Below are 24537 nucleotides of genomic sequence, written 5' to 3' on the forward strand. Positions count from 1 at the left end.
TGTAGCTTCCGCAAGATGGATCCACGTGTTATCAAAGGTGGTGCTAAATTTTGTAGTTTATCCGTGTACCTGCACCCGTGGATTGTTTTTGCTCATGGCGGGAAAAAGCGTCTCACATTTTTATTTCCTAAATTTTTTTCTTCTCAAATATCCATAGCCACCGTACAACGAAACTAGGGTTTCGACTGCATAATTACATCAACGAAGCGCCGGTTTTTCTATACTCCGGCAATTTCTCCTACCGATCTTCTATCAGGTAATCCTCGATCTTCCATCTTCTTCATTGCATTACTTTTGTGTGTCTCTGATTAGTTCCCGAGAAAATGGATATAATGTACAACGTTTCTATTTCGTCTATCAACTCAAGTATTGCTTAACTGGTGCAGCCAAGGCTTATTTTCCATCCACTCCCGTTTCAATTGGGTTTCTGTTTTCATTTTTCCTAGTGTTGTTTTTAAATGTTATTCGTGTTGTTATGAGCAATTTTTGGGGTCTTTTTGATTTTTCTATGTAGTTTAGCAGTTCTCGTATTACGTTCTACTTTATCAGGCAATATTTCTTGTTTATTTTTATTTTTTATTATGCATTTTTGTTGCTCGCTAAAAAATTGACCCACATTTATAAATTTATGCTCCAGAAAACATGATTCCTGCACAGTTCTAATGAAATGGGTAAAGAGGAAAGTCCAAAGATTACGAGAAGAACAACTCGGTCATCTTCTTCAGCTGCTGCTACTGTCGATGAGATTGAGAAAACTAAAAGATGTGAACCCTACAATCCCACAATCAATGATCTCGTATTTGGAGGGGAACGCCTGAGCTTTGATGATCTGCTATCTAGTTTTCCTGCTAGAGGAGGTCAGATTTCTGAGATAGTACGACTTTTGGGTCCAGTGAACTCCCCCATGCTTCCTATATTTATTTATGGAGGTGCTTCTACTGGAAAAACCAGTATCATTCTCCAGATTTTTAGGCATCTAAATCGCCCTTTTGTTTATGCAAGCTACCGGACTTGTTATAGTCCTCGCATCTTGTTTGAATCCATTTTAAATCAGTTGTTGCTTCATACAAAGAATGCAGCCAATGGGTATTCGAGTTCAAAGCGGTGTGAAAGGCCATCTGATTTTGTTAATTTTCTTCGTGAAGCATTGGTGAGCGTCATTGATGATCTCAAGGGGAATTCAGGGAAATTAAGCTCAAACAACTTGGCTTCACGGCCCGATGGAAGTATGCTCTACTTGATACTAGACAATTTGGAGCTTGTTCGCGGTTGGGATAAAAACTCCACTATATTACCTTTTATGTTTAAGCTTTATGATATCTTGAAGATGCCTGAACTGGGGCTTATATATATTAGCAGTACTTCACCTGATACATACTACTCAACTATGGGATATATAGAGCCTACTCCTGTTTATTTTTCAGAGTACATGGAAGAAGATCTTCGCCAAATTTTCCTGAGAAACCAAGCAAATAGAAAGCTATATTCCTTCTTCCTTGAGTAAGAATGTTATTTGCTTTCTTTCTGTGCTTTCTCCTCAATCTTAGCTTTACATCATATAATTATTAAATATTCTTTTGACTTTTGTCTACAGTGTTGTGCTCAGACCATTTTGTAGAATTACTAGACGAGTGGATGAGTTAGCTACTGCCTTTTCACCATTGTTCAGAAAATATTGTGAACCCTTAAGAGATTTGGAACATGTACCTAATGAAGAGATGAAAAGAAGGCTGTTCAGTCATTTCCAGCCACATATTGCCCCTTCTTTGAATGAGATATTTTATGTTCCCTCTCAGTCTTCACTTGAAGTTGAATCCAACAAGGAGAAAAGGCAGAAAGGCAGCATAAGAAAGTCAGGATGCAGTGAAGATCTTGCCAAGGTTGATTTCCATATGTCGACTTCTGCAAAATATCTTCTTATTTCAGCATTCCTTGCTTCAAGAAACCCAGCTACCCTTGATGCATCCCTCTTTGATTCAACTGGGGGTTCAGATAATCGCAAACGTAAAAGAAAGTAAGTGCATTAACAATTTGGTGGATTGCTTGGTAATGCATCAATCTGCACTTCTATTTTTTTCCCTTTCTTTGGTTAACCTGGAATTGCTCCGGTTGTTTTTAGAATAAAAACCCGCTAGCAACTTTCTTATTTCTCTGTCATTTGCGCCAGGCAATGGAGAATGCTTAGTCTGGCATAAATAATATATGCTAGGTTCCAGTTCACATCTTCTTATCAGCATTACTGATACTGTTAGCTTTAGATGTCCTGCCATATGCTTATGATTGAGGCATGTGTTGATTTGAATGTCCTAAAACAGTTTTCATTTGGTTAAAATTGTTATTGCAAGATCTCACTGTTCTATACTATTTACTAAGATATGGAATGATGCTTATCATAGAAATAGGTACATCCTTAAAGGAGCATATTTTTGTTACTCTGTAGCCAAAAGAGCTAGTACCTCATTTCACCTTGCAGAACACATCATGCCAAACTTTATATTATTGTCTTGTTGAAACATTTTCTGCTTAGGGCTTCTGAAAAATCTATGGAGCAGAAGGAAGCAGCAGAACAGGAATTACTCATGAAAGGACCTGGGACTTTCCCATTGGAGAGGTTACTAGCAATATTTCAATGTATATCCTCTGTTATTGGCATTTCACTTGATGAAGAAGAACAAGAAAATGATTTGCTTGGAGTTGAAGCTGGGGATAGTGGACTAACGTCTGATGTTCTGATGCAATTATCCAGCCTATGTGATGCTAATTTTATTATTAAAGGAGGAAGTTGCCCTTTGGAGGGTTCAACTAGATACCGGTCTACAGTTTCAGAAGAGTTGGCTTTGAAGGTAACCCTTTTGAGTTTCTGACATTGAATTCTACACATCATTATTCTAGGAACAAAATCATGATTTCGCCATTTGCTTTCCTCGTTATACAGTTGTACTATTCTATCATCTTTGTATGTATAGCAAATAGCAGGAGCCTGATGTTCCTTCTTTTTATTTAAATATATTTCCCTACTCATTCCCAAATTTTGCTTGAAATCTATTGTAGGTAGCTAGAAGCCTGAAGTTTCCCCTGCCAAATTACTTGTACAGAAGATAAAATCTGATAATGTCATTGAGTATTCCTTAAAGATCAACCATACAGAAGCTTGAGAGGTAACGAGCTTTTATTGGCTACAGTCTCTGACAACAATCCTAAGTTTTTATGGAATGTACATGTGCATATTTAGGTTATCATGACATCTTATTACTAAGTGAATTGAATAATTATTGTAATCCACTGAAAGAAGAAAGGGGGCTGGTTTAGAAAAGCTAATTTAGTATCTGACAAGTGACAACATATTAGTTTCTGGAAAGGCAATGACTTGCTGTTATTTTTCACCTCCTGCAATGCAATGATTGTTTGCTTGTTCTTTTTTATTTTCTGGATCCTAGTTCTGGAGTCTTGTTTGTTTCGAAATGTAGACAGTAATTTGCCATATATCGGCTGATGTGTCTTTAACCTTGTCCTAGATGAACTTCTTGCTTCTATTTGGCCGTTCTTCTTAGTAACTGTAATATCCGAGATAAGTGCAAGCTAGTTCTAGTTGATTTTAGGTGAGATGGAATTAAAGAAAGGGAAGGACAGGCTATCTGTCTATGTCCCATATATGGTGGGTCTATCCCTATAAAAGTTTTAGGGAAGCTACTAGTATTATGACAGGGGGGTAAGGTTCAAACACAACTCAATTTTGTCTTTGTCAGTGCTTTCGAAATTGGACGGACTGGCTAGTAAAGAATTTATGTAGAAAATGAAATAAGAAGGTGAAATCACTGAGGCTGTGTAGTTGGTTGGTCACCTAATTAAATTATAAAGTACAAATTGTTTTGGACTTGATAACAACGGTCATACATTAAGTAAATAAAAAGGAACGGAAAATAAAATCTCAATTCGCCATCCATGGTTGACTTAGCATAAGAGAGGGGAAGGAAATAGGAAAAAGAATAGAAATTCCTAAGGGAGGGGTTAGAATTAAAGGGGGAAAAAAAAAGATTATGCCTTCATCTTTTTTCAAAACATTAATTTAAATATAATATTTTCATATTGATCCTTTTAGTGATTCCCCTTGTAATAATGTTCCGTACCAAACGCACATTTACATTTCATTTCATTTCATTTTGAAAATTTAGTTTAGAAGTTTTGAAGATCTTCTAACTAAAATGAGTGAAGATGTAAAAAAATGATACAAGTGTAGTGTCTTTGGACACACAAATATATAATAGTATTGTTATTGTTGTTTTTGGGTAGTCATGTCATATGCTTTGTCATCCACCTTCTAATTATATACCCTAACTGATTGAATAAACTTCTTTTTCACAATAAGTTATCGAAAACGACTATGAGTTCTGGACAATTCTTATTTTTGTGTTGCACTGTTATGAATGCATCTAAAATTTGATGCAGACGCCTGAAATTTGTCATTGTTTCTCTTGAAAAGTTCATCACATGCCAAAAAAAAAAAGACCCTAACTTCCTCTCCATCAACCGCTCACCTAAGTTAAGCCAATAGCCACACGTTTTCTCCATATTTTCTTCTTCTTTTTTTAATGTGTAAATATAATTTATGGTCTTTAAAGTTTAAAAAACAAAGGCACCGAAGATGGTCAAGGTCTATAAAAAATGGCAATTTTTCCTTTGTTTTTTTTATTTTTATATTTTTTGAATGAATGTATGAGTATGAGTCTGCAGATATGCCTTGTTTGAAGCGAAACAGAAAATGTCAACCCTTGTGATCGACTTCCAATGACATTCATATTTATTGATCCCAAGTCAACTTGATGACACCCACACGAGCACAAAGCATGTTTCAATCGCATAACATGAAAATCTCCATTGTCTTTCAAAACATTCAATCCCCCATTTGTTAATGAATTCTATCTAGTTGTGAATCTATTTTTGTTTGTAATTTATTATTATTATTATTATTACTATTAGTTTTGATTCGTTATAATAAGCCTATTTGATACAGCAGATGGGATTCATTTTCGGATTGAATTTTGAATATTGTGAAAAGAGGTAGCTTCATCGACCTTTGTAAAATATCACCTACTTACTAATTTTGGTCCCCCACCCATTTATTTACTTTATCTCATAACATCTGTAGTTTTTCAATTTTTATATCAGTAGATCAGGATAGGTCAACTGTCCTTGAATCTATAATTTCATCTTGATCACCTTACCCACATCTTCTTGCATCAAATTTTACCAATTTCGATTCCTTTTTTTTTTTTTTTTTTTTTTTTCTATTCATAACCTGCACGGTTTTAGACTGATTGGGATTTTACTTTTTTTCAAATCGAGTTCGAATTCAAGACAAACATTAGAAACAGATTCTAACGTCCTGTATTCGTGTTTTTATGTATGAATTAAGTGGAATGCGGTTGACGCATTCGAATGAGCTGTACTCACTATCAATCGTAATTAGGAGAGTATAAACTAATTGTAATTTCCTTTTTATTTTTTATAGTAAGGAGGTTTAATATCTTTTATAAATCTCCTTCTAGCCGTAGAATGTAAAAATTTTTTTTTGCCCTTCTCACAGAGTGTGCTTTTCATACATCAAACTTATGTTTTCACTCTTATAAAGATTGAAATCGTTAATTACCGGAATCACACGTTGTTGGTTTATTGTAATTCAATTTAGTACAATATAGTTAGCTAGTTCGTATAAAAGTACAACCACCCATTAGTCAATCATTTTTGTTGATCTGAAAATTGTTTAGACATTGAGAGTGGGAGTAAAGAGAAATTCTAAATTCTATCCACATGTTTGAAAAAAAAAAAAAAAGGAATGGGCATTCCAATGTGCAGACTGGTGAAGGACTTCAGGTAAGGTGAACAAAGAATGTAGATTTGACTTTCTATCATGCAGATATATCCACCACCAGCCACCAAGCATCAGAAAAGCCAGGCACACCTTTTTTTATCATAACAACAAGTATTAACAAACAAGGTCAAAACTGTGCGATAGAATCACAGATTGATTTCTTTCTTTCTTTCTTTCTTTCTTTTTTTTTAATTTTTTTACTGGGTTGAAAGTTTAATTTTCTTAGGACAAAGATAAAACTTGTACTATATAAAAACAAAAAAAATAAGCGAGAAAGCTACAATTGAATTTGAATCGGTGGTGGGTTGCTCAACGAACACTAACCAAAAGCCTCAATGACAAGCCCATTTTCCTTCTAAGACTAATTATAAAAGAAAACTTTATGTAGTTAATTTTAATTATTGTTTTAATTTCCATATGATCATACCAACAAAGCTCCTATTAAGGTCCCAAAACACAATGGACACTTGATTAGCAAAATCCTTTTTCTTTTTAAAATTTTTCTGCTTGCTTTCTCTCTCTCTCTCTCTCTCTCTCTCTGCTATATTGCCTTAGTTCCTCAACTAAACTCATTAAATTTCTCTTCATTATTCAATGCTTGAATTTAAGACTCTCCTCCTCTTGCCTGCAAAATTAGGTGTGCACAGATTATATATAGAGAGAGAGATTGGTCAATCTGTTGAGGTTTTTGCTAGATTAGTTTCTTAAGGTAAAAAAGAAAAAAGAAAAAAGAATAGATATCAATGCCGGTTTTTGCCTTCAAAGACTCAACGACCTCCTTCTCATTGCATTTATGGGATTAGAGAGAGAGAGAAAGAAAGCAATGGTGCAATTTCAAGATTCACAGTCTGGCCTCAATTATTGCTTTCACTACATTTCACCTATAAATCTCCTCTTTCATTACTCTCCTTTTTGTACTACTACTGCTGCTGCTGCTATCTTCTGTCACTCCACATAAACTAAACATGCACCTTCACCTCCTTCATTTCTTGTACAGTTTGAAAACCTAAAATCTCCATTTCAAAAAAAAAAAAAAAAGAGATTTTGGGTTTTCTTTCTTTTTCATTTTCTAAGGTACATTTTTTTATACATATATATATATATATATACACCTATATATACAGGAAAAGCAAAGCAAAAGTTTTTAGCTTATTTTTGCTTTCTGGGATATGCCATGGATATATCTACGGCATTGTTGCTTTTATCGGCCGTCACTGCTTATCTTTTGTGGTTCACCTTCATCTCACGGTCGTTAAAGGGTCCGCGTGTATATCCCTTATTGGGTAGTCTTCCTGATTTGATTGAGAATAGTGATCGCTTGCATGACTGGATCTGCGACAACCTCCGCGCGTGCGGTGGCACGTACCAGACCTGCATCTGTGCAATTCCGTTTCTCGCTAAGAAGCAAGGTCTCGTGACTGTCACGTGTGACCCGAAAAATATAGAGCATATCCTGAAGACCCGGTTTGATAATTACCCCAAAGGTCCGACGTGGCAGGCTGTGTTTCATGATTTTCTCGGAGAAGGGATCTTCAACTCGGATGGCCAAACGTGGCTGTTTCAGCGTAAGACTGCTGCACTTGAATTTACCACCAGGACTCTGCGCCAAGCCATGGCTCGCTGGGTGACCCGAGCCATAAAGTTGAGATTCTGCCCAATTCTTGAAGCCGCCCAGCTCAATGCTGAGCCGATTGATCTTCAAGACGCACTGCTTCGGCTCACGTTCGATAATATATGTGGCTTGGCTTTTGGGAGGGACCCACAAACATGCTCGCCGGGGCTGCCAGATAACAACTTTGCTACGGCTTTTGATCGAGCCACTGAAGCCTCTCTTCAACGGTTTATTTTGCCTGAAGTATTGTGGAAGCTAAAGAAATGGCTTCGGCTGGGCATGGAAGTTAGCTTGAGCCGAAGCCTAACCCAGCTTGACGACTACCTAACGGCGGTGATAGATGCACGTAAAAAAGAGTTATCAAACCAAAAAAATGACGGAAACCCACACGACGATTTGCTCTCAAGATTCATGAAGAAAAAAGAATCCTACACAGACACTTTTCTTCAACACGTGGCACTCAATTTCATCCTTGCTGGACGTGACACGTCATCAGTTGCTCTCAGCTGGTTCTTTTGGTTGGTCATCCAAAATCCATGTGTGGAAGAGAAAATATTGACTGAAATATGCACTGTCCTAATCGAGACACGTGGCGATGACGTGTCAAACTGGTTTGATGAGCCGTTATGTTTTGAAGAAATTGATAGCTTGGTTTACCTAAAAGCAGCATTATCAGAAACCCTAAGGCTGTACCCATCTGTGCCTGAAGACTCTAAGCATGTGATCGCCGACGATGTTTTGCCGGACGGAACATTCGTCCCGGCAGGATCGTCAGTGACGTATTCCATATATGCAACGGGGAGGATGAGGTCAACTTGGGGTGATGACTGCTTGGAGTTTCGTCCAGAAAGGTGGTTATCTCCCGATGGAAAAAAGTTTATAAATCATGATTCATATAAATTTGTAGCATTTAATGCAGGGCCAAGAATCTGTTTAGGGAAAGATTTAGCATACTTGCAAATGAAGTCGGTGGCGGCAGCGGTTTTGCTCCGGCACAGGTTAACGATTGTACCAGGGCATAAGGTAGAGCAGAAAATGTCATTAACATTGTTTATGAAAGATGGGCTTAAAGTTAACGTGCATAAGAGGGATTTGGAGGGAAGTGTAGCAAGACTGATTAAGAAGGTGAAAGAAGGAGAGTTATTGCATGGGAATAATAAAAAAAACAATGAAGGAATAGGCGTTAGATGTAACGGCGTTAGCGGTGGTGGTGGTGGGACTGGCGAAGAGGTGGTAGTTGGTGTTGTTTAAGGTTATTGGTGAGTTTGGTGGTGGGTATTTAAGGAGATGGATCGTACTGCATGTGATACTGAGGAAAGAAGAGTCTTTGAATTGAATTGAATTGCATGTGGGGAAGGGCAAGTATAAGGCTTAACTGTGATTTATGTTTCTCACGAGTGTTTTGAAGACACAGAAATTAAGTTAATAGAGCTACAACTTATATTATACATACTATTGTCATAAACCATCACATAATTTAAGTTTTATTATTTCAGAGAGAGAGAGAGAGAGAGAGAGAGAGGGGAAAGAGAAGAGTAGAGTGGGTTTTTAAACTAACTCTTGCTTTTAGTGGGCAGTCATTGTGAAATTTTATAAATTCTTTATTTATGTTATTGTTTATTTATAATTTGGGCTTTCAACTGTTGGTTGGATCTAATTAAAATTCGCAAGTGCTTTTTAAAGGATTGGATACGAGAATAGTTAATGCTCTTCAATTGTTACATTGTTATGATATGCGTTTTTTTTGTCCAGTATGAATAATCATTCTGGTTGAATTAGAAGTTGCCTGTGTAGTGCACTCATAATTTATTGTTATTTCTTTGAAGCTTTTTTTTTTTCTCTTTTGGCTTCTTTCACCAAAACTTTCCTACCAGAAACTTCAGGGCTGTGTCGTTTTGTTTCCTTAGATCATGTCGTAGTTTCATAGTTTTCATGTAAATGTAAGCCCAAACAAGGGCCCAATAAGTACGTATGTCATTTTTTAATAAAAAGGATTGTTCGCTGTAATTGTCCGATCATCTACATCAATGAACAAGCAAGCAAATGAAATGGAAGGACTATTTTCCTGTTAAGCAAGAAAGAAAAGGACATGATTTGATAAGAAAAAGAGTCTTTTAAAGCCAACCAAAAACATGTCACAGCAAATTAAGGGCACATGCAGCAAAACTTCAACTTGGGCATCTTAGCCTTTAATATTTTCAGGAAGTTTCTTACAATTGCATATGTATGGTGTTTTTTTGTTTTTTTTTTTTTCCGCCCTCATCTTTGTCTCAGTACTGCAATTTCTTTGTGGTTCGATCTCCTTAGCTACGTAGACTGCATCTTCCTTGTATACTTGCACTTTTCTGATCTAGTCGAGGACTTTCTCTCCAGTTGAGAAGAAGTTCCAGACTAATGTGCCTATTATGTACAATACAACTGCCACCTTAAACACATCATCCCAAGATCCTGTAACAAAGTTTGAGATGTAAACAACAAACCTTACATGCGTTCAGATACAGTAAATTAGGACTGCTTTTAGTTTATTTACCTCTTTGGAGAATATAGCCAGTTGCAGCAGTACCAAAGACACCGGCAAGCACTCCTGCAGTATTTGATAGTCCTAATAGAACTCCCTGTGATTGAAGTTTTCTATTAGACAACTAATTGATAAACATCTTAAAATTATGTTAACAAGAAAGGGCGCATGAAATTTTCTCAAATGTTTATGGGTCATTGACTCATTGCTGTAAGTTAAATTGATCAGCCACCATGGTTAAACTGGACGACAATTTGGAGATTGTGGGGGGTGTAGTGTTTAGTTATTAACAATAAAATGAATTGCATCACAAAATTAATGAAATAACTCACAGCATAACGAGGGCCAATGTCTTGGTGATTGGAATAAAGACCAGATTGTGAGAATGCATCAGATCCCTGCCATTACAAACTATATAAAGCTCAATTTATTAAAGGTTTTAACAAACAAAAAAGCTCATCAAACTTCACAGCCCACAAACTTGGAGGCAACACTTGCACTTGGTTATTCATGTCATTTCACCAGTGGATTTTCTTACTTAACATGGCACTGGACGTCCTAGAACATTTTAGATCTTATGAGGAAATTCTCTTTCTTTTCTTTTTCACCATGTAGTGCATATTCACATTGAATGATCTCATTCAAGTTTCAAGATGACAAAAGAGTACAGCATGCATATCCCTGCTTGGCCTTCCATAGTGTTTTGGCCTCCAAAGTTCATTTGCTAGCTGCCCAATTAATTTGATTCGACTACCTTTCTCTTTTTGGGTCCATGAAGATATCTAGTAGGCATGGCCCGTCCCATGAACAGACAGTTCTGAGGAACTGGGATCGCCCTGGCTGGAATCGTGCTGGTTACAGTTCTGGCACGATTCCGAGCCTTTTTCCTTTTTGGGCTGAAATAGCTGGAAACTAGCCAGCTTCAGTTCCAATATTTAGAACCAGCCTCGAGTCCTGCTTAACATTTGGACTTGCCTCAAAAACAATAAAGAGGAAAAAGAAGGGAAAATAAAGAAAAAAAAATGCATCTCTTTCTCAATTTGTTTGACAACGTATCCCAATTCAAATTTCAGATGCAGTATCAAAGGAGCTGGCCTACAGTGAAATCAATTTAGAACAAACCTGACTGCATGCCATGCATAGTACAGCCATGGCAGGAGTCTTAACATGGCTCAGCTGCGTAAGAAAGAAGGCTGGGCCTAAAAATCCAATTGATTGCATAATCTGCAATATTTAAAAGTTTCAAAGAACTATTAGTTGACTGAACAAAAAGAAAGAGCTCATAATAGAATAATTATTGCCAGGAAATGGAATGTTTCAATAACCAAATCAATGACATTTTGCATTTATTAATGCAATCGAACTGATTTCCTGCCTTTTCTTTTTCACTTTTTGCATAATCTAAAATGATGTGTGTAAAGGTGCACAGACCATTATTTTGATCTCTTCATAAAAGGCCAAAGAAATTACAGAGTCAATAAAACATACTTCAGAGTTAACTCTAAATTGTTCTCAGGATAACATTATAACTATCCATACCCTTTCGGATAACAAAAATGAGCAATGGATGATATGTAACATTACCAGTGTATAGATTTTTTATCAGAGAGAGAAAGACTACCGACCATTTTAGAATATAGTAAGAATCAGCCACATTAACATAAACTGATGTCCATGAAGAAAAAGTTGAGGCTCTTATAACATAATAAAACTAAGGGTAAGATCAATATTTAATCCTTGCCTTTCGAACTGTGGTTATGGAAAATCCTTTGCTCACAAGGGTATCGGCAATCCACCCTCCTATATTTGCAAAAAAAGCCATGGTCAACCATGGCAAGACACAGAATAGACCAGATTCAGTGAGATTGAACTTCAAAACCTGAAAACAAGCACAAAGCAGAAGGCTAATGTAAGTTCATTTATGAGATTAGCTACCATGTAATAAGATCTTGCTTTTCTGAACCAAATATTAACAGCGTCTACTACGAAATCTAGAACAAGAGAAGTGAAGCATGCACACAGCAACAGATTAATGACAATGTGTTAGATTTTAAGTGTCTATAAAAGATACGATCAGATGTGGAGAAATTAAATTAATCAGACCAATAAAATTACAAGTTGATGTTCACGAGTTCATTCCTGTTTGCTTAAATTGCAATGCATTGACGTCAAGAGAAAAATAACACCAAAATATCCAAATTTCACTCAGAAATGGTTTTGAACAAAACTCAGAACTTGAAGGGGCCACTAAAGTAAGGGCAAGAGAAAGGTTGAAGAGGACAAATAAATTGGATGTGCTATTTCTACATAAATAATATTAAAAAGAGAAATAAATAACTGAAATCACATGCATTGATGAATATCAACAACCCCGTGTAGTCTCAATCACCTGATTGTAGTATGTGGGCATCCATGTTAAAAGAATAAAGGTTCCCCAATTATGGCAGAAGTGAGAAATAATGAGAGCCCAAACAGGTGCTTTTGATAATATTAATTTCCAAGGAATGACTGAAACAGGCTCCTTTGACACGCTGCCACTGAAGATGAGTTTCTTCTCCTGTGCACTAAGCCCTGGATCTTCATTTGGTGAGCTGTATGCCTGGGGAGAAACCAGTCAAGGAGATAAAAATTTTGGAGTAACTTCCAGAGCGTGCCATATCCATCCGTTTCCCATTTTATAGAAAATTCTTTCTATGTGTCTCTATAGATGGTTTCCTAGTATGTATTTTCCAAGGATTATCAATACCAGAATAGAAAATAGTGCAGTGTAGTTGGCCCTTATACAAAGTTTTCGTCAATACAATTAGAAATAAATAAATTGTGAGTTACTATTATAAATTTTGTTTTAATGTTCTCCTAATGATCTCTCTTGCATACCAAAAGAAATGAATAAAATAAACTATAGAATTATGCACTGAGAAACAGCCAAGAGAAGCAGCAACCTACCTTTTGTAGCCATAAAGCAAACCAGATAGTTCCCAGGGAGCCAAATGAATAGAAGACAGATGGCCATCCAAATTTTTGGATTAGAACAGGAGAGACAGCCAATCCTGTGACAGAACCGAGATACATGCCACTATAAACTAAGGCAAGTGATCTGCTTCTCTCTGACACTGGAATCCACTTAGAGAGAATGTTATTCATAGCAGGCATAGCAACACCCTGTGTAAAAAATTACCACTATTAACAAAGATAATCCTTTATCTACTTTGGAAACATCACTCATAGAATACAGGATCCACGCTTCAGATCAAATTCTAGTCAAGCAGAAGTGAAGTTTTTAAACTTTCCCATTTCATTCAAGCAACAGCTCAATTAAAATGATTTTCACGTTACACTACATTTTCCTGTCCTGATCTTCTGGCAAGAAATTATTATGCCTTTCCTATCACAAGTTAATCATTAACTAACTGAAGACTAATAAAGTATAATAAAGAAAAAAAAAAGAAAAACTTGAGACCAACCTCACCAATCCCCATAAAAGCACGCATCATCAACAGAAAAGGGAGTCCAATTCTTGCGGCAATCGGAGTCAAAACGGTAGCTGCTGACCACCAAACGACTCCAAAACCTAACACTAGTTTTCCACCAAGTTTATCTGCCCAAATTCCTCCAAGAATCTGTGTTCAGGAGATAAAGAATTAAGGTCACATTTGAAGGACCATAATTGAAAACACCAACCCAGGTGTTTTGCAATAAGAGCTTGAAAGACGAGCATTTAATTTGAAAGAAGTTCATGGTGAAGTCACGAAACTTCACTACTTCAGACCAGAAGTGCATGCTAATGAATTAAAAACTTAATCAAATTTCTTATGTTTCTGAAATATTTTGCAAACCAGAATCATACCTGAGTCATTAGGTAGCCCCAGAAAAATGAGGACTGAATTAAACCAACCGTTGTACTGTTCCAGTTGAACTCTTGTGACATTGGAAGAATTGCAATGCTCATGTTTACCTAAAGTAACATATGTATAAGATACAGTATTAAGATAAAACAAGTAGAATGTATGAAATGTTATGAATTGCTCAGTGCAGCTTGCAATTTGTAATTAAATGAATAAGTATCACGGTCCATAAAGAAAGTTGCAGAACCATCAACTTTCAGGTTTCAAGAACTACAAAGATGTGGACAAGGTGCGAAACTAAACTACTATGGCATGAAGAAAGAAGGAGAATTCATAAGAAAATACTCACACGGTCCATGTTGCATAATAAAAATGCCATGAAACAGAGCAGTACAATCACCCAGCGCTTTGGAAACTGCTCCCACCAAGGAGAAGTTCCCTGCAGATTTCCTTCTACTAATACAGCCTCACCTGACCCCTCTGCTGAGTTCAACGAGTCCAATGAAGCTTCTGTTATGTCATATTCCTCGGATTTATAGTAAGCACGCGTTCTACTGACTCTGACAGGTCCGAAATGCAGACAATGCCCTTTGCTCTGCTGAAGAAAATTACCAACAGAGGGATATGAAGAACACTCGCATCTTCCTAGACTTCTTTGCTGAGGATAACTTGCTAAAATTTTCAAAGTCTTTTTATCCGAATGATTGGTGACTTGAAGAAACGAGGAACACGAAAATCCAGAAGTAGAAGCAACAGCCATTCGGCTACGGAACTTTCCATAGAAGATACTACCATTTGCAAGCCTCGCTGTAGAAATGCCTGATCGCTCTCCCTTATGTGAAATAGCTTGTTCTGTTTTACAAACTTTTCTTGCATATATCATAAAATTAAGAAACAATCTACCTCAAAAACTACCAAAATGCAGATATAATTACAAGAATTTTCTTGGTTTAGTTAGTCGATTAATCATCAATAAATGTAACATTTGTTTGCGCTTGAGAAATGAATCTGCACATGCCTTTCAAAAATTTAAAAATAAAAGACCAAATTACCAAAATGCTAACGCTTCATAAAAAAAAAAAAAAAAAAAAAAATCCGCGGTTTTGACAAACTGTGGACTCAAGCACGCAAATCAGTGTTTTCGGAGTTTCCAAAGCTACAGATAATTAAATGGCCAAGAATCATCTTATTCAGAATCAATTAATTATCCAATGCATTTTAGTTCAACTCTCAACTGAATTTGGCCAATAAGCTCCAAAAGAGGTTAAAAGAAGATAAATAAGTTACATAAAGCCAAAAAATAATAAATAAAAAAGATAAACACGGGAGGAAAAATTAAAGAGGAAAAGGAATCCTCAATTTCTTTCCCCGAAAAAAAAAGGAAGAAGAAAGAGTATACAATATAACCACTGCATAAGGTGATGAATATAGAGAAGGAATTGTTAAAGAGAATAACTACAAGCAGAAAACCTATTCAGAAATTCCAGCATTAAGCAACATTAAGCAGCAGATAAACAAATGCACAAATACTTCAAAATAACTGAATTATAAAACCATAATTTTTTGAAATATAAATAAATACAAAAATTAGATGCAACTATACACGGCCTTTTCTATTATGTTAGATAATCTTATATAGTAGAATCGAGTTCGAGAAAATGTATAAGATAACATCTCCAAATGAAAAACTCAAAAAAAAAAAAAAAGGGCCAAACATACAAGTCATGCCAGTATGAAATTGTAGATAGGAATCAGTACCTGAGCCGATAAAAGAACCGAAGTTCCGGTTAGAAATCAAGCCGCGGATAGCCATTGCTTATAAGTAGATTGAAAGTGATAGCTAACTATACCATTTGATAGTAAAGAAACCGAGAGCTTAAATTTCAAAATCCGGTACCGTTGGTTGTCTTTCTCTGTGTATACAGCTCTGGTATCCTAGTCCAGAGAGGATAAACAGAGTGAATATTATATTTTTTTTTTCTCTTTTTTCTTTATTTTTTTCAAAAGCGGGAAAAATCCCAGTGGTGTTCATATACTCACCCAGGAAAGGAGGTCGAGAGATTGACACGTAGCATGCCATCCTCGTGACGAAATGGTATTTACTTGACACCGACTAAATTCTTGAAAACCGAAATACCCCACCATGTAATGAGAAATTGCGGAGGTCTTGGTCGGTTGATTTGGTAAATAAGAGGTAACAGGGAGGGATATTAGTGGAAATGTGAATGGGGAATCTGGACCGTGATTACCGAGGAGCATTTCTCTAACGCAAAAGTTGCCCTCGGATCACCGGAAAAGGTACCGAAAATGGATTAGTTGTTTTTCTTTAATAAAAGAAAACGAACGTCCAAAAATTATTTTTAAATTAAACGTGGAATATTTCGCGACACATGCAAATTTCTTTCTCATATATTCATCGGACAGGATTTTTTCCTGCTTTTTTTTTTCTTTCTAGATTTCAAAAAAAAAAAAAAAAAAGGATCAATATTCTTTCTATACCAGGAAATGAATTTTCCTACTACTTGTCTCAATTGATTAATTGTATAGTTTAATAATAACATCACGAAAGTAGAATGAGTTAAAATAAATAAATAATAATCCAACAAAATTAAAAAATCTTCAAAGATTTGTTAAGAAAGGACAATTAATTTTTCTTTTCACCCGTTATTTTTCATATAATCACCATAGTTATTCTATTTGTTAGATTTTTTTAATAAGTGTTTTATTTTTATTGAATTATCATGTCAGCTCGTCTTATTTATGTAATATAGTAATTTCACTGTGTAATTTTCGGTTTCAATCGTTTTAAGCAAGATTATTTTAAAATATTTTTAAAAAGGAGAAATATCTTCACTTAATAATAAAGATAAAATCATTTGTATATAAAAAAAATGATAAAATTATTTATATAAAAAAGATAGCGTTATTTTAAAATAAATATCAAAATTTGAATGATTCCTAAAAAAATATCAAAAGTTGAATTAATTGATATTACAATCTCCTTGTTATTGAAAAAAAAACAATGGCACGTTAAAAAGAAAATTGGCATTTTCGGTTCGGTTTTAAACAATTCATACATAAAGCCAATCCATAAATTTTTTTTTCCAGTTAGATAAGAAATACTCTAAGTTATAAAAAAAATTATTAACTCCGCGAATATAGAATGAAAAATTATTACCTATACGCATATGGAATGAATTCGTACACCGAGATAAATGTTTCCGTTAATAGTATCGGTTGCATGCAAGGGAAGATCACTCCTGCATTTCCGAAAATCCACCGCCACCTCCAGATGAAGCAAAAACATATTCCAATATTAATGCAATTTACTGGATATTCTCTAGCTACATCACTTGAACATAATTTCACATAAAACCAGACGCAGTAAGTTTCACAATTGCTAATAATTTAATCATTAATTCTGATTCACAATCAATCAAATCATGCAATGGTACATGATCAAAACTCACAGAATCCAAATAATTCTACATTTAGCAGATACAAATTAATTCAGAAAAACAGCTTATAAAACCTTAGAATGTGATTAATAACAGCCAGTTATTTTTTGGAGTTGTACATAGACTCCACCTTGCCGTCATTCCCTCCGAGCAACATGTACTTATCCTTTCTAGTCAATCCAGTGCACTCAAATCCCAACACGTTACCCAACACCCTCTGCACATAATTAGCCACCTCAATCGATGATTTCCCCCCAGCCTTTACTGTCATCTCTTCCGGCAACCGATCAAGGAATGTCACTTCATAGGTTGGCCTAGGGTTCATGAAAAAGAAATAAGGGTCCCAAAACTTTACACCACGTACGGTGGTGCCGTAGAACATACTTTGCTTACAGTTGACCGCCACGGGTACAATCCTATCGCTCATTTCTGCAAACAATGCACTGAATCGCAACAAGAACGGCTCACGACATGTCGTCCCTTCCGGGCAGACTACCAGATCACCTTTCTGGAGTAACTCTGATATACGAGCAGCATCAGCCGCACGATCGCGGGTCAAAGCAATGGCTGGGATTGGTGATAGTAACCTGGACAGGCGGCTTACGCTGTATGTTACACAAGAAACTTTGCGTCCAAGTGCAATTGCAATGACAATAGGATCCAAAGCTGAGCGGTGGTTGCAGACGTAGAGGTTTCCTGGGGTTCCAGGTGACGGAGCAGGAGGTGGTGTACCGCGGATCACAAGGTGGATGCCAAGCATCTCGTATGTGTACCGTACGATGCTTTCAGGTAGTGGGAGATTGAAGTATACGCGAATGATTGACAGGATGAATCCAAATGGCAGCCATAGGTAGGTGATTAGGGCATTGAGAGGATCAGGTCGCTGAACAAAACGGCCGTCATGGAAGATTATACGACTTTTGAGTCGATCTACTGGTATTGGAGTAGCTGATTTGCTACGATGAACCATGTAGCCCTCCTGTTTCACGACATTACAAAGTCCACGTTCAAGATACTATACATAATATAATGCGTTAATTGTTAATGTAATGAAAATAAATTTAAAATGGATTGAGCACTTTTTGGAATAACCTTTTCAATTTTGATAATTTGCAACTAAATATTAATCAAGTAAAATTTAATATAGCAATAAAATATATTAAGTGTGTTCGCAATATTAATTCAATATTACTATGAAAAAGAAAATCCATTTTTTATGGCATTGATTGTGGATTTAATTTCCTTAAATGGACCACCTAATCGCTTCGTAGGCAGCAGTGGGCAGTTGAGGATTGTTAACCCTATGGGGCCCTCGACCCGTGGGATTAGAAACACTAACAAAACGTAAGTTTCCTTGCCTTCACGGCCTTCCCATTCAGTGGAGTATCTAATATTTTATTGTAATGAAACCCAAATTTATATGCAACAATTTGACCAAATGGATAAGCAAATGAACAAGAAAACATGACGATAATGACATTTTACCTTCTCTTATTTGAAGCGGTTAATTTAAGTGATTAAACAATAAAAAATCTTATGTGAATACAGACCTTGCAAATGGACATGAAATCATGATCAGTCTTGCGGTCTCCGATTCCAATATCTGGTGATTCTTCCCCAAACTCTTTCAAAATAGACATTTTCTTCCATTTTCCCACCAGCACGCCAGGCTTCTTGACAAATCCGGTGGCCCTCTTAGTCTTAGGGTTTACTTCAATTTCCGTACCCAAAACCTTATCTCCGCCAAGAAAATCCTTCACAAATGGCTCCACCATAATCGTAGGATTCGCCGTCACCACCACCTTTCTCTTGCATCGGTCAAACACCTCAAAGCTGTCCTTCCTCACATCCGCAGCATAAAACCTACGTACCACAAATAAAGCAACGATCATCGTTAATGACAAAACGGTACTCATTAAACACCGCATACGAGGACTCACTCCAGTCACTTGAAGCTAAACCATGGCTACTAATAGTATACCTGGACAAAACAGCGCGGGAAACAAGCTCGATGTCGCGGATCTTGAGTCCAGCAAAGGAGATGTATATTAGGATTTGGATTCCGACGGCTTCAGATATGAAGAAATAGGAGATGATCACGAGAGGTAGTGAAAGAAGCAACACCAAACCACGCAAGAGACTACCGGCTTCGACAGCGACCAGCATAAAGTAAGGGAAGGAGCTGCTTGAGACAAGGAGAGTGCCATCGAGATCAGCCGCTATGGACTCGTAGTTCGAGCCGCTACACGATGTTATTGGAGGGAACTTTCGAGCCGGTTTCGTTGGCGACATGACCCGGCCGATATCTTAAATGCTCTCTTCCAGAGATATCTTAATTCTTACTTTCTTATCTTCTTCAAGTCTGCACTCTTCCTTTGCAGGGATATAAGACACGGAGTAAGAGAGGGAACGTCTCCTGGTTTTAAATGAGGAAGTTGGAATGTACAATTACGAAACTGGGCCTGGAGTATAATTTTGTAGCTTTGCAACTTTATTGACCGGTTAGTCTTTGGGTAAAATTGGGTAATAGTAAATAAATCAAGCTTATAACTATATAGAGTTAGGGGGAAAAAATCAAAATAATACTATTCAAATAGGAATAATAATAACGATAATAATAAGAATTGCTTTGATAATAACGAGATATTTCGATTGTGAATTATTTTGATAATAAGAATTTTTTGAGATTTAATGAGTAAAAACAAATTTACTTTTATTATATAGCTGTAGTGTTAATTCAGTCAGTTGAGCAATAATGATGACACTGTTGAAGTTTATTGGTCATCAAAAAAGGAAAATGTCTCAATCTCAAGTCTGGAAATGTTACCATTGTTACGTTCCGCGACCATTGATGATGAAACCATGGGTTACTGTGTCATCCTCTCTGTTTCAATGGAAGGACTGTGACACCAGTAGTTTGATAGAAATAGCCACCCATTTTTACGGTTCACATTATATTCTAAGTTAATGCAAAATATCAATAATGTTAAAATCGTCTTCTTTTGTACATGGAGTAATTTATTTTAGAATTTAAAAAATAAAAGAAAAGGAAAAGTTATTATACTCTAGTTGGAAGAAATTTTCCCTCAAATTATACACCTTGTATCTTCATAATTTATAGACCTGGCTCCAGATAACTCATTAAATGCACACCTAGATTTTTTGAATAAGGGTTTTGAACTATTGATTTTGGTACGATAATTAACTGGGTAATTAATAAATGTGCCACTAAATTAGATGCCATAATTTTATTTGACTAATCAGTGTACACGTTTCATTTTGATCCAATTGTGATTTTAATTAATTCTCATTTTTAATTGGACTTGTTGGCAAAAATAACATTATTTAGGATTTTAATTTTATTATTAAGGTGATAAATGAAAAGGAGAATTATCCTTTTCAAGAACTCTCACAAAATTAAAGAAAAAAAAAATATAATAACACTCTTCTAATAATAAATTAAAGAAAAGATAGTTGAGATCTAACGAGAGATATCAGATAGCTTAGCTTATTAGGCTATTGAGGTGTAGCTAAGGACAGTTGGAGGTGTAATATGTAGGCTCCACCACCGTACCGTTGGATGGAAGTTTGATGGCTTGTCAGAAGAAAATTTATATCGTCTTTTGACAAAAAAGAAAAAGAAAAATAAAAATCTCCGCTTAGTTCAGTTTGGTTTGTTGCAACCAAAAATTTGTTTGTCCTCCTTAAATGTATAATTGCCAACCTAATATATAAATAAATTCAAATTTATTTTTACAATGGAAATGGTAGAATTATAGATTCCATGGCGTAAATTTTATTTCAAGTTTCCACCTGGAAAATAAGAGGCTTTTATAGCCACGTGGACGAAGTTAATTCGAGACAGCGACCTTAGTATAGAATGAAAATCCGGTTTTGGTTTCTAAATTACTACCTTACCCTTGCATATCAATAAAATGAATGTATTTATTGGTCAATATATGCGTATTTATTATTATTATTATTATTATTATATGCGTATTTATTATGTCCCATAAAGTAGTTGATATTCAAATAAGAAATGTATTCGTATATGTATTGAATGTTATTAATTTTTCAAAAGTATGGATTTTAAATTTTAGTATTTTTACTTATTTTAAAAATCGATTTATTATAAAGATAAAAGAAAAAATAATTGAAACATATAATTTGTTTGGGAATAGTTGAAGTGTTAATTGAATGTATTTATTGGGCATGCCTAATTTTCTCATCGGAGACTAAACAAGTCTTATTCGTGTGGCTTTTATGATCGATTGCGTGTAGGAGTTAAGACTCCTGCATTACTGCTTGGACTTTGTTTGGCTGTTTGTGTAAAAGTCTTCCATTTCTTGTATGGATTGTTTTATACAGTTTTCACGGAAACAAACTAATAAATCTCAAAAAATTACTAATAAATAAGCCAATATGAGTAAATTTTTCAACCTTAATTTTTCTTTTTCCGTAAATTTACACAAATGTTTGTGTAATTATCATTTTGTTTAGTTTTATTATTTGAGGGATCAGACATTAAAAAATTAGGTCAATTCAATTTTAATTATTACAAAGAAGTGCAATATATCTTCACATAGTTCATATATTTTGTGTCGAATTGGAGTAGTATACATTACGTAATAAAAAAATTTTCCATTTTTCATTGAAATTGCTAGTTAATGCATTGCATTGCTAATATTTTGGGAAGAAATGGAAATTGAGGGGAGCTATTAGGAATTAGGTGTATGGTATATCTAATTGGAGAAAATTCACAAGGTTGGTCTGCACAAAATAAGTTTTGGGTTTGACAAATAGTTTTCTTGCTCTAGACATTAAATTGGGGAAATTAAGAGGCACACATGCGATGCTTCTTTTCTTTGGCAGGTGGATGGAGCAGCGCCCAGCTGCCCACCTGACCTACCTTATCAGTTATGCTTCGAATATTTATTCTTCTTTTTAATAACGCTTCATCTTTAGTTATTGTTTGCTGTACTTGCAACTTGACGCGAACAATATGAATGACCAGCATTTTATTGTCTAGGCTTCCACTGCCCTTATCAGTAATTGTCACAACAAAGATACCGAGTTGGGCAAATAATCCAAACAAATAGCCCAAAATCATGGACCCTACCAGCCCAAACCTTCTCAAAAATATTATTAAGTCGGCCCATAAATGAATCCAAGCAAGAATACGCTTTTGCTGATCAAATTTTGAGAGAGGCTGGCAATCAGAAATCGTACTACGTGCATTTTATATATATATTTTTACACTCACGGTTTATTAACTGACTATTGAACTGAAATTGATGAACAAGTTACAACATGAAAATAGAGGATACAAGAAAACTTAGGCATAACTATATATACATGCGGCAGATAATAAAGTGTGTGAAACTTGATTTTCAGGCTCTGGACTTGAATGGAATGGCTCTAATGACAATCTGGTGGTATAGTGCAGCCAGGGCAGCGCCGATGAAAGGTCCTACCCAGAATATCCACTGAAGCAATTAAATCATAAAAAGTCATGATAAATTAAAAAACATAAGAATTGAGCAAAAACCAGCGGCAATGTAGGGTGATCAAATTTGTGAACTCACGTGATCATCCCATCCATTGTCGTTGTTGTAAATTACGGCAGCTCCAAGACTCCTAGCAGGATTGATGCCAGCTCCTGTAATCGGGATCGTAGCCATATTGACCACAAACACCGCAAACCCAATTGGAAGTGGCGCCAATATCTGCGATTAATTGTAGATTCAAATGAATCAAATACGTACCATTAGATCGGAAAAAACAAATTATTTGTTGGCTAGTTTTCATGCATCGACACTTCTCCAATCTTAATCTTAAAAGCTAAAGCGAGTTTCTTGACACGTCTGGTTTACATAAAATGAAACCTGTCAGGTTGGTATTATATTCAGGCGCAAACGCACCCAGGTGTCATTTGTTTAGAAACAAGTGTCGTAAAACCCCACAGACGGATGCTGAGGTTTAATAAGGGCTTTGTCGTTTTCCAGCGGGTATGAAGGAGGATCGCTAGCATAAACGACATCGGGAAAATGCTGTGCTGAATGACATGTTTGACCAAATAACAGCCACAAACGACCTAGCCCAGTCAACAGCAGGTCGAACTGGTGTTTGCCCAACGACAGACAAATTAGGCCTCACGATATACGTCGTACCCTTTGCAATTGCCTCAACTGTAAAAGAATAGAGATACAGATATATACTTACAGGGACATGAGAGTCTCTGGCGCTTCTCTTTGCATCAGTGGCAGAGAAGACAGTGTAAACAAGCACAAAAGTGCCAACAATCTCAGCACCAAGGCCATCGCCCTTGGAATAGCCAGGTTGGACCATGTTGGCTCCACCGCCACCCATCTGATAGGGTGTTGGCTGAAACCCTTTCACCACTCCCGCTCCGCAGATCGCCCCAAGGCACTGCATCACCATATAGAATATGGCTCTGGTCAGAGAAACTTTCCTTGCCAGTAAGAGACCAAATGTCACTGCAGGGTTTATATGCCCTCCTGCGCCAGCCCCAAACATATATATGGATCATAAACGAGAAAGAAGGGAGAGAAATTAATTAAAACATGGATGAGATTAAGACCTGAAATGCCAGCAGTAGAGTAAACAAGGGCAAAGATCATTCCACCAAAGGCCCAAGCAATGCCTTGTACACCGACAGTAGCACACTTGTTGGATGACCTGCTATATCCCATTACAGTCGAGATGGCGACGTAAAGGAACAAGAAGCTGGCCATGAACTCAGCAATCCCTGCCCTCCAGAAAGACCAAGACTGGAGCTCACCTGGCTCGAACAAAGGTGTTGATGGTGGCTCCTTATAATCCTTGTCCGTCTGAGCTGAAGTACCTATGGCTTGCTTCTCTGGAAACTTGGTTGCCCCTACTCTCACATCTTCTTCTCTCCCTTCCATTTTCTCTCTCGCTTACTAGCTAGACTCAAGACTCACCACAAGCACCGACCTAATTTCACTGGACCGATTTATAAGAGAGTTGCAAAAGAAGCCGCTGCAAACTTTGAATTCTCTTATCCAAAACGGTATAAAAACAATTTAAGACAGAATTAGTATCGGAAGTACTTTCCAAGTACTTTGAAAGAGTCCAAGGTAACTCTAGTCAATGACCAGTAATCCCTGGGAGGAAGTAGTAAATAACCAGTATTAACTATGGGGCTTTGTTTTCTGGGAGTGGGACATGCTTCTTAAAGCTTATGGTTGGAA

At 36.3% G+C, this 24537-nt stretch overlaps 5 protein-coding genes across 8 annotated transcripts; 2 read left to right on the forward strand and 3 right to left on the reverse strand.

Moving 5' to 3' along the window:
- Positions 1 to 52: 52 nt before the first annotated feature.
- On the forward strand, positions 53 to 3422 carry ORC5 (origin recognition complex protein 5). The gene is made up of 5 exons (XM_012227978.4): positions 53 to 256; positions 638 to 1500; positions 1595 to 2014; positions 2528 to 2843; positions 3052 to 3422. The coding sequence occupies exons 2-5, from the start codon at positions 668 to 670 to the stop codon at positions 3100 to 3102; spliced, it is 1620 nt and encodes a 539-aa protein (XP_012083368.1). The 5' UTR covers positions 53 to 256; positions 638 to 667; the 3' UTR covers positions 3103 to 3422.
- A 3110-nt stretch (positions 3423 to 6532) lies between these two features.
- LOC105642970 (cytochrome P450 86A8) lies at positions 6533 to 9163 on the forward strand. Its single transcript, XM_012227980.4, has one exon. It carries the CDS (start codon positions 7044 to 7046, stop codon positions 8730 to 8732), a length of 1689 nt encoding a protein of 562 aa, XP_012083370.1. The 5' UTR covers positions 6533 to 7043; the 3' UTR covers positions 8733 to 9163.
- Positions 9164 to 9574: 411 nt separating this feature from the next.
- On the reverse strand, positions 9575 to 15892 carry ANTR2 (Major facilitator superfamily protein). Of its 3 annotated transcripts, none has more exons than XM_089721239.1 (11): positions 15603 to 15890; positions 14194 to 14708; positions 13847 to 13954; positions 13464 to 13619; positions 12946 to 13161; positions 12389 to 12598; positions 11741 to 11878; positions 11122 to 11223; positions 10332 to 10397; positions 10012 to 10096; positions 9575 to 9929 (listed from the first exon to the last, which is right to left on the reverse strand). In XM_089721239.1, exons 1-11 carry the CDS (start codon positions 15655 to 15657, stop codon positions 9832 to 9834), a joined length of 1749 nt encoding a protein of 582 aa, XP_089577365.1. In that variant the 5' UTR covers positions 15658 to 15890; the 3' UTR covers positions 9575 to 9831. The 3 variants fall into 3 exon arrangements, 2 of the variants coding, with proteins under 2 accessions (XP_089577365.1, XP_089577367.1); XM_089721241.1 differs by having other exon boundaries at positions 14194 to 14696; positions 15603 to 15889; XR_016320852.1 differs by lacking the exon at positions 9575 to 9929 and having other exon boundaries at positions 10014 to 10096; positions 10332 to 10410; positions 15603 to 15892.
- A 1341-nt stretch (positions 15893 to 17233) lies between these two features.
- Positions 17234 to 19700, reverse strand: LOC149496550 (putative glycerol-3-phosphate acyltransferase 8). The gene is made up of 3 exons (XM_089721973.1): positions 19284 to 19700; positions 18853 to 19165; positions 17234 to 18281 (listed from the first exon to the last, which is right to left on the reverse strand). The coding sequence occupies exons 1-3, from the start codon at positions 19592 to 19594 to the stop codon at positions 17403 to 17405; spliced, it is 1503 nt and encodes a 500-aa protein (XP_089578099.1). The 5' UTR covers positions 19595 to 19700; the 3' UTR covers positions 17234 to 17402.
- A 2812-nt stretch (positions 19701 to 22512) lies between these two features.
- LOC149496551 (aquaporin PIP1-3-like) lies at positions 22513 to 24496 on the reverse strand. 2 transcript variants are annotated; one of them, XM_089721616.1, is made up of 4 exons: positions 23904 to 24496; positions 23525 to 23820; positions 22888 to 23028; positions 22513 to 22772 (listed from the first exon to the last, which is right to left on the reverse strand). In XM_089721616.1, the coding sequence occupies exons 1-4, from the start codon at positions 24229 to 24231 to the stop codon at positions 22638 to 22640; spliced, it is 900 nt and encodes a 299-aa protein (XP_089577742.1). In that variant the 5' UTR covers positions 24232 to 24496; the 3' UTR covers positions 22513 to 22637. The 2 variants fall into 2 exon arrangements, with proteins under 2 accessions (XP_089577742.1, XP_089577743.1); XM_089721617.1 differs by having other exon boundaries at positions 22513 to 22788; positions 23904 to 24488.
- Positions 24497 to 24537: the final 41 nt, after the last annotated feature.

The sequence above is a fragment of the Jatropha curcas genome, chromosome 5 (assembly GCF_041381405.1).
Source record: "Jatropha curcas cultivar XTBG-Jc1 chromosome 5, XTBG_Jcur_1.0, whole genome shotgun sequence".
Lineage (NCBI taxonomy): Eukaryota > Viridiplantae > Streptophyta > Magnoliopsida > Malpighiales > Euphorbiaceae > Jatropha > Jatropha curcas.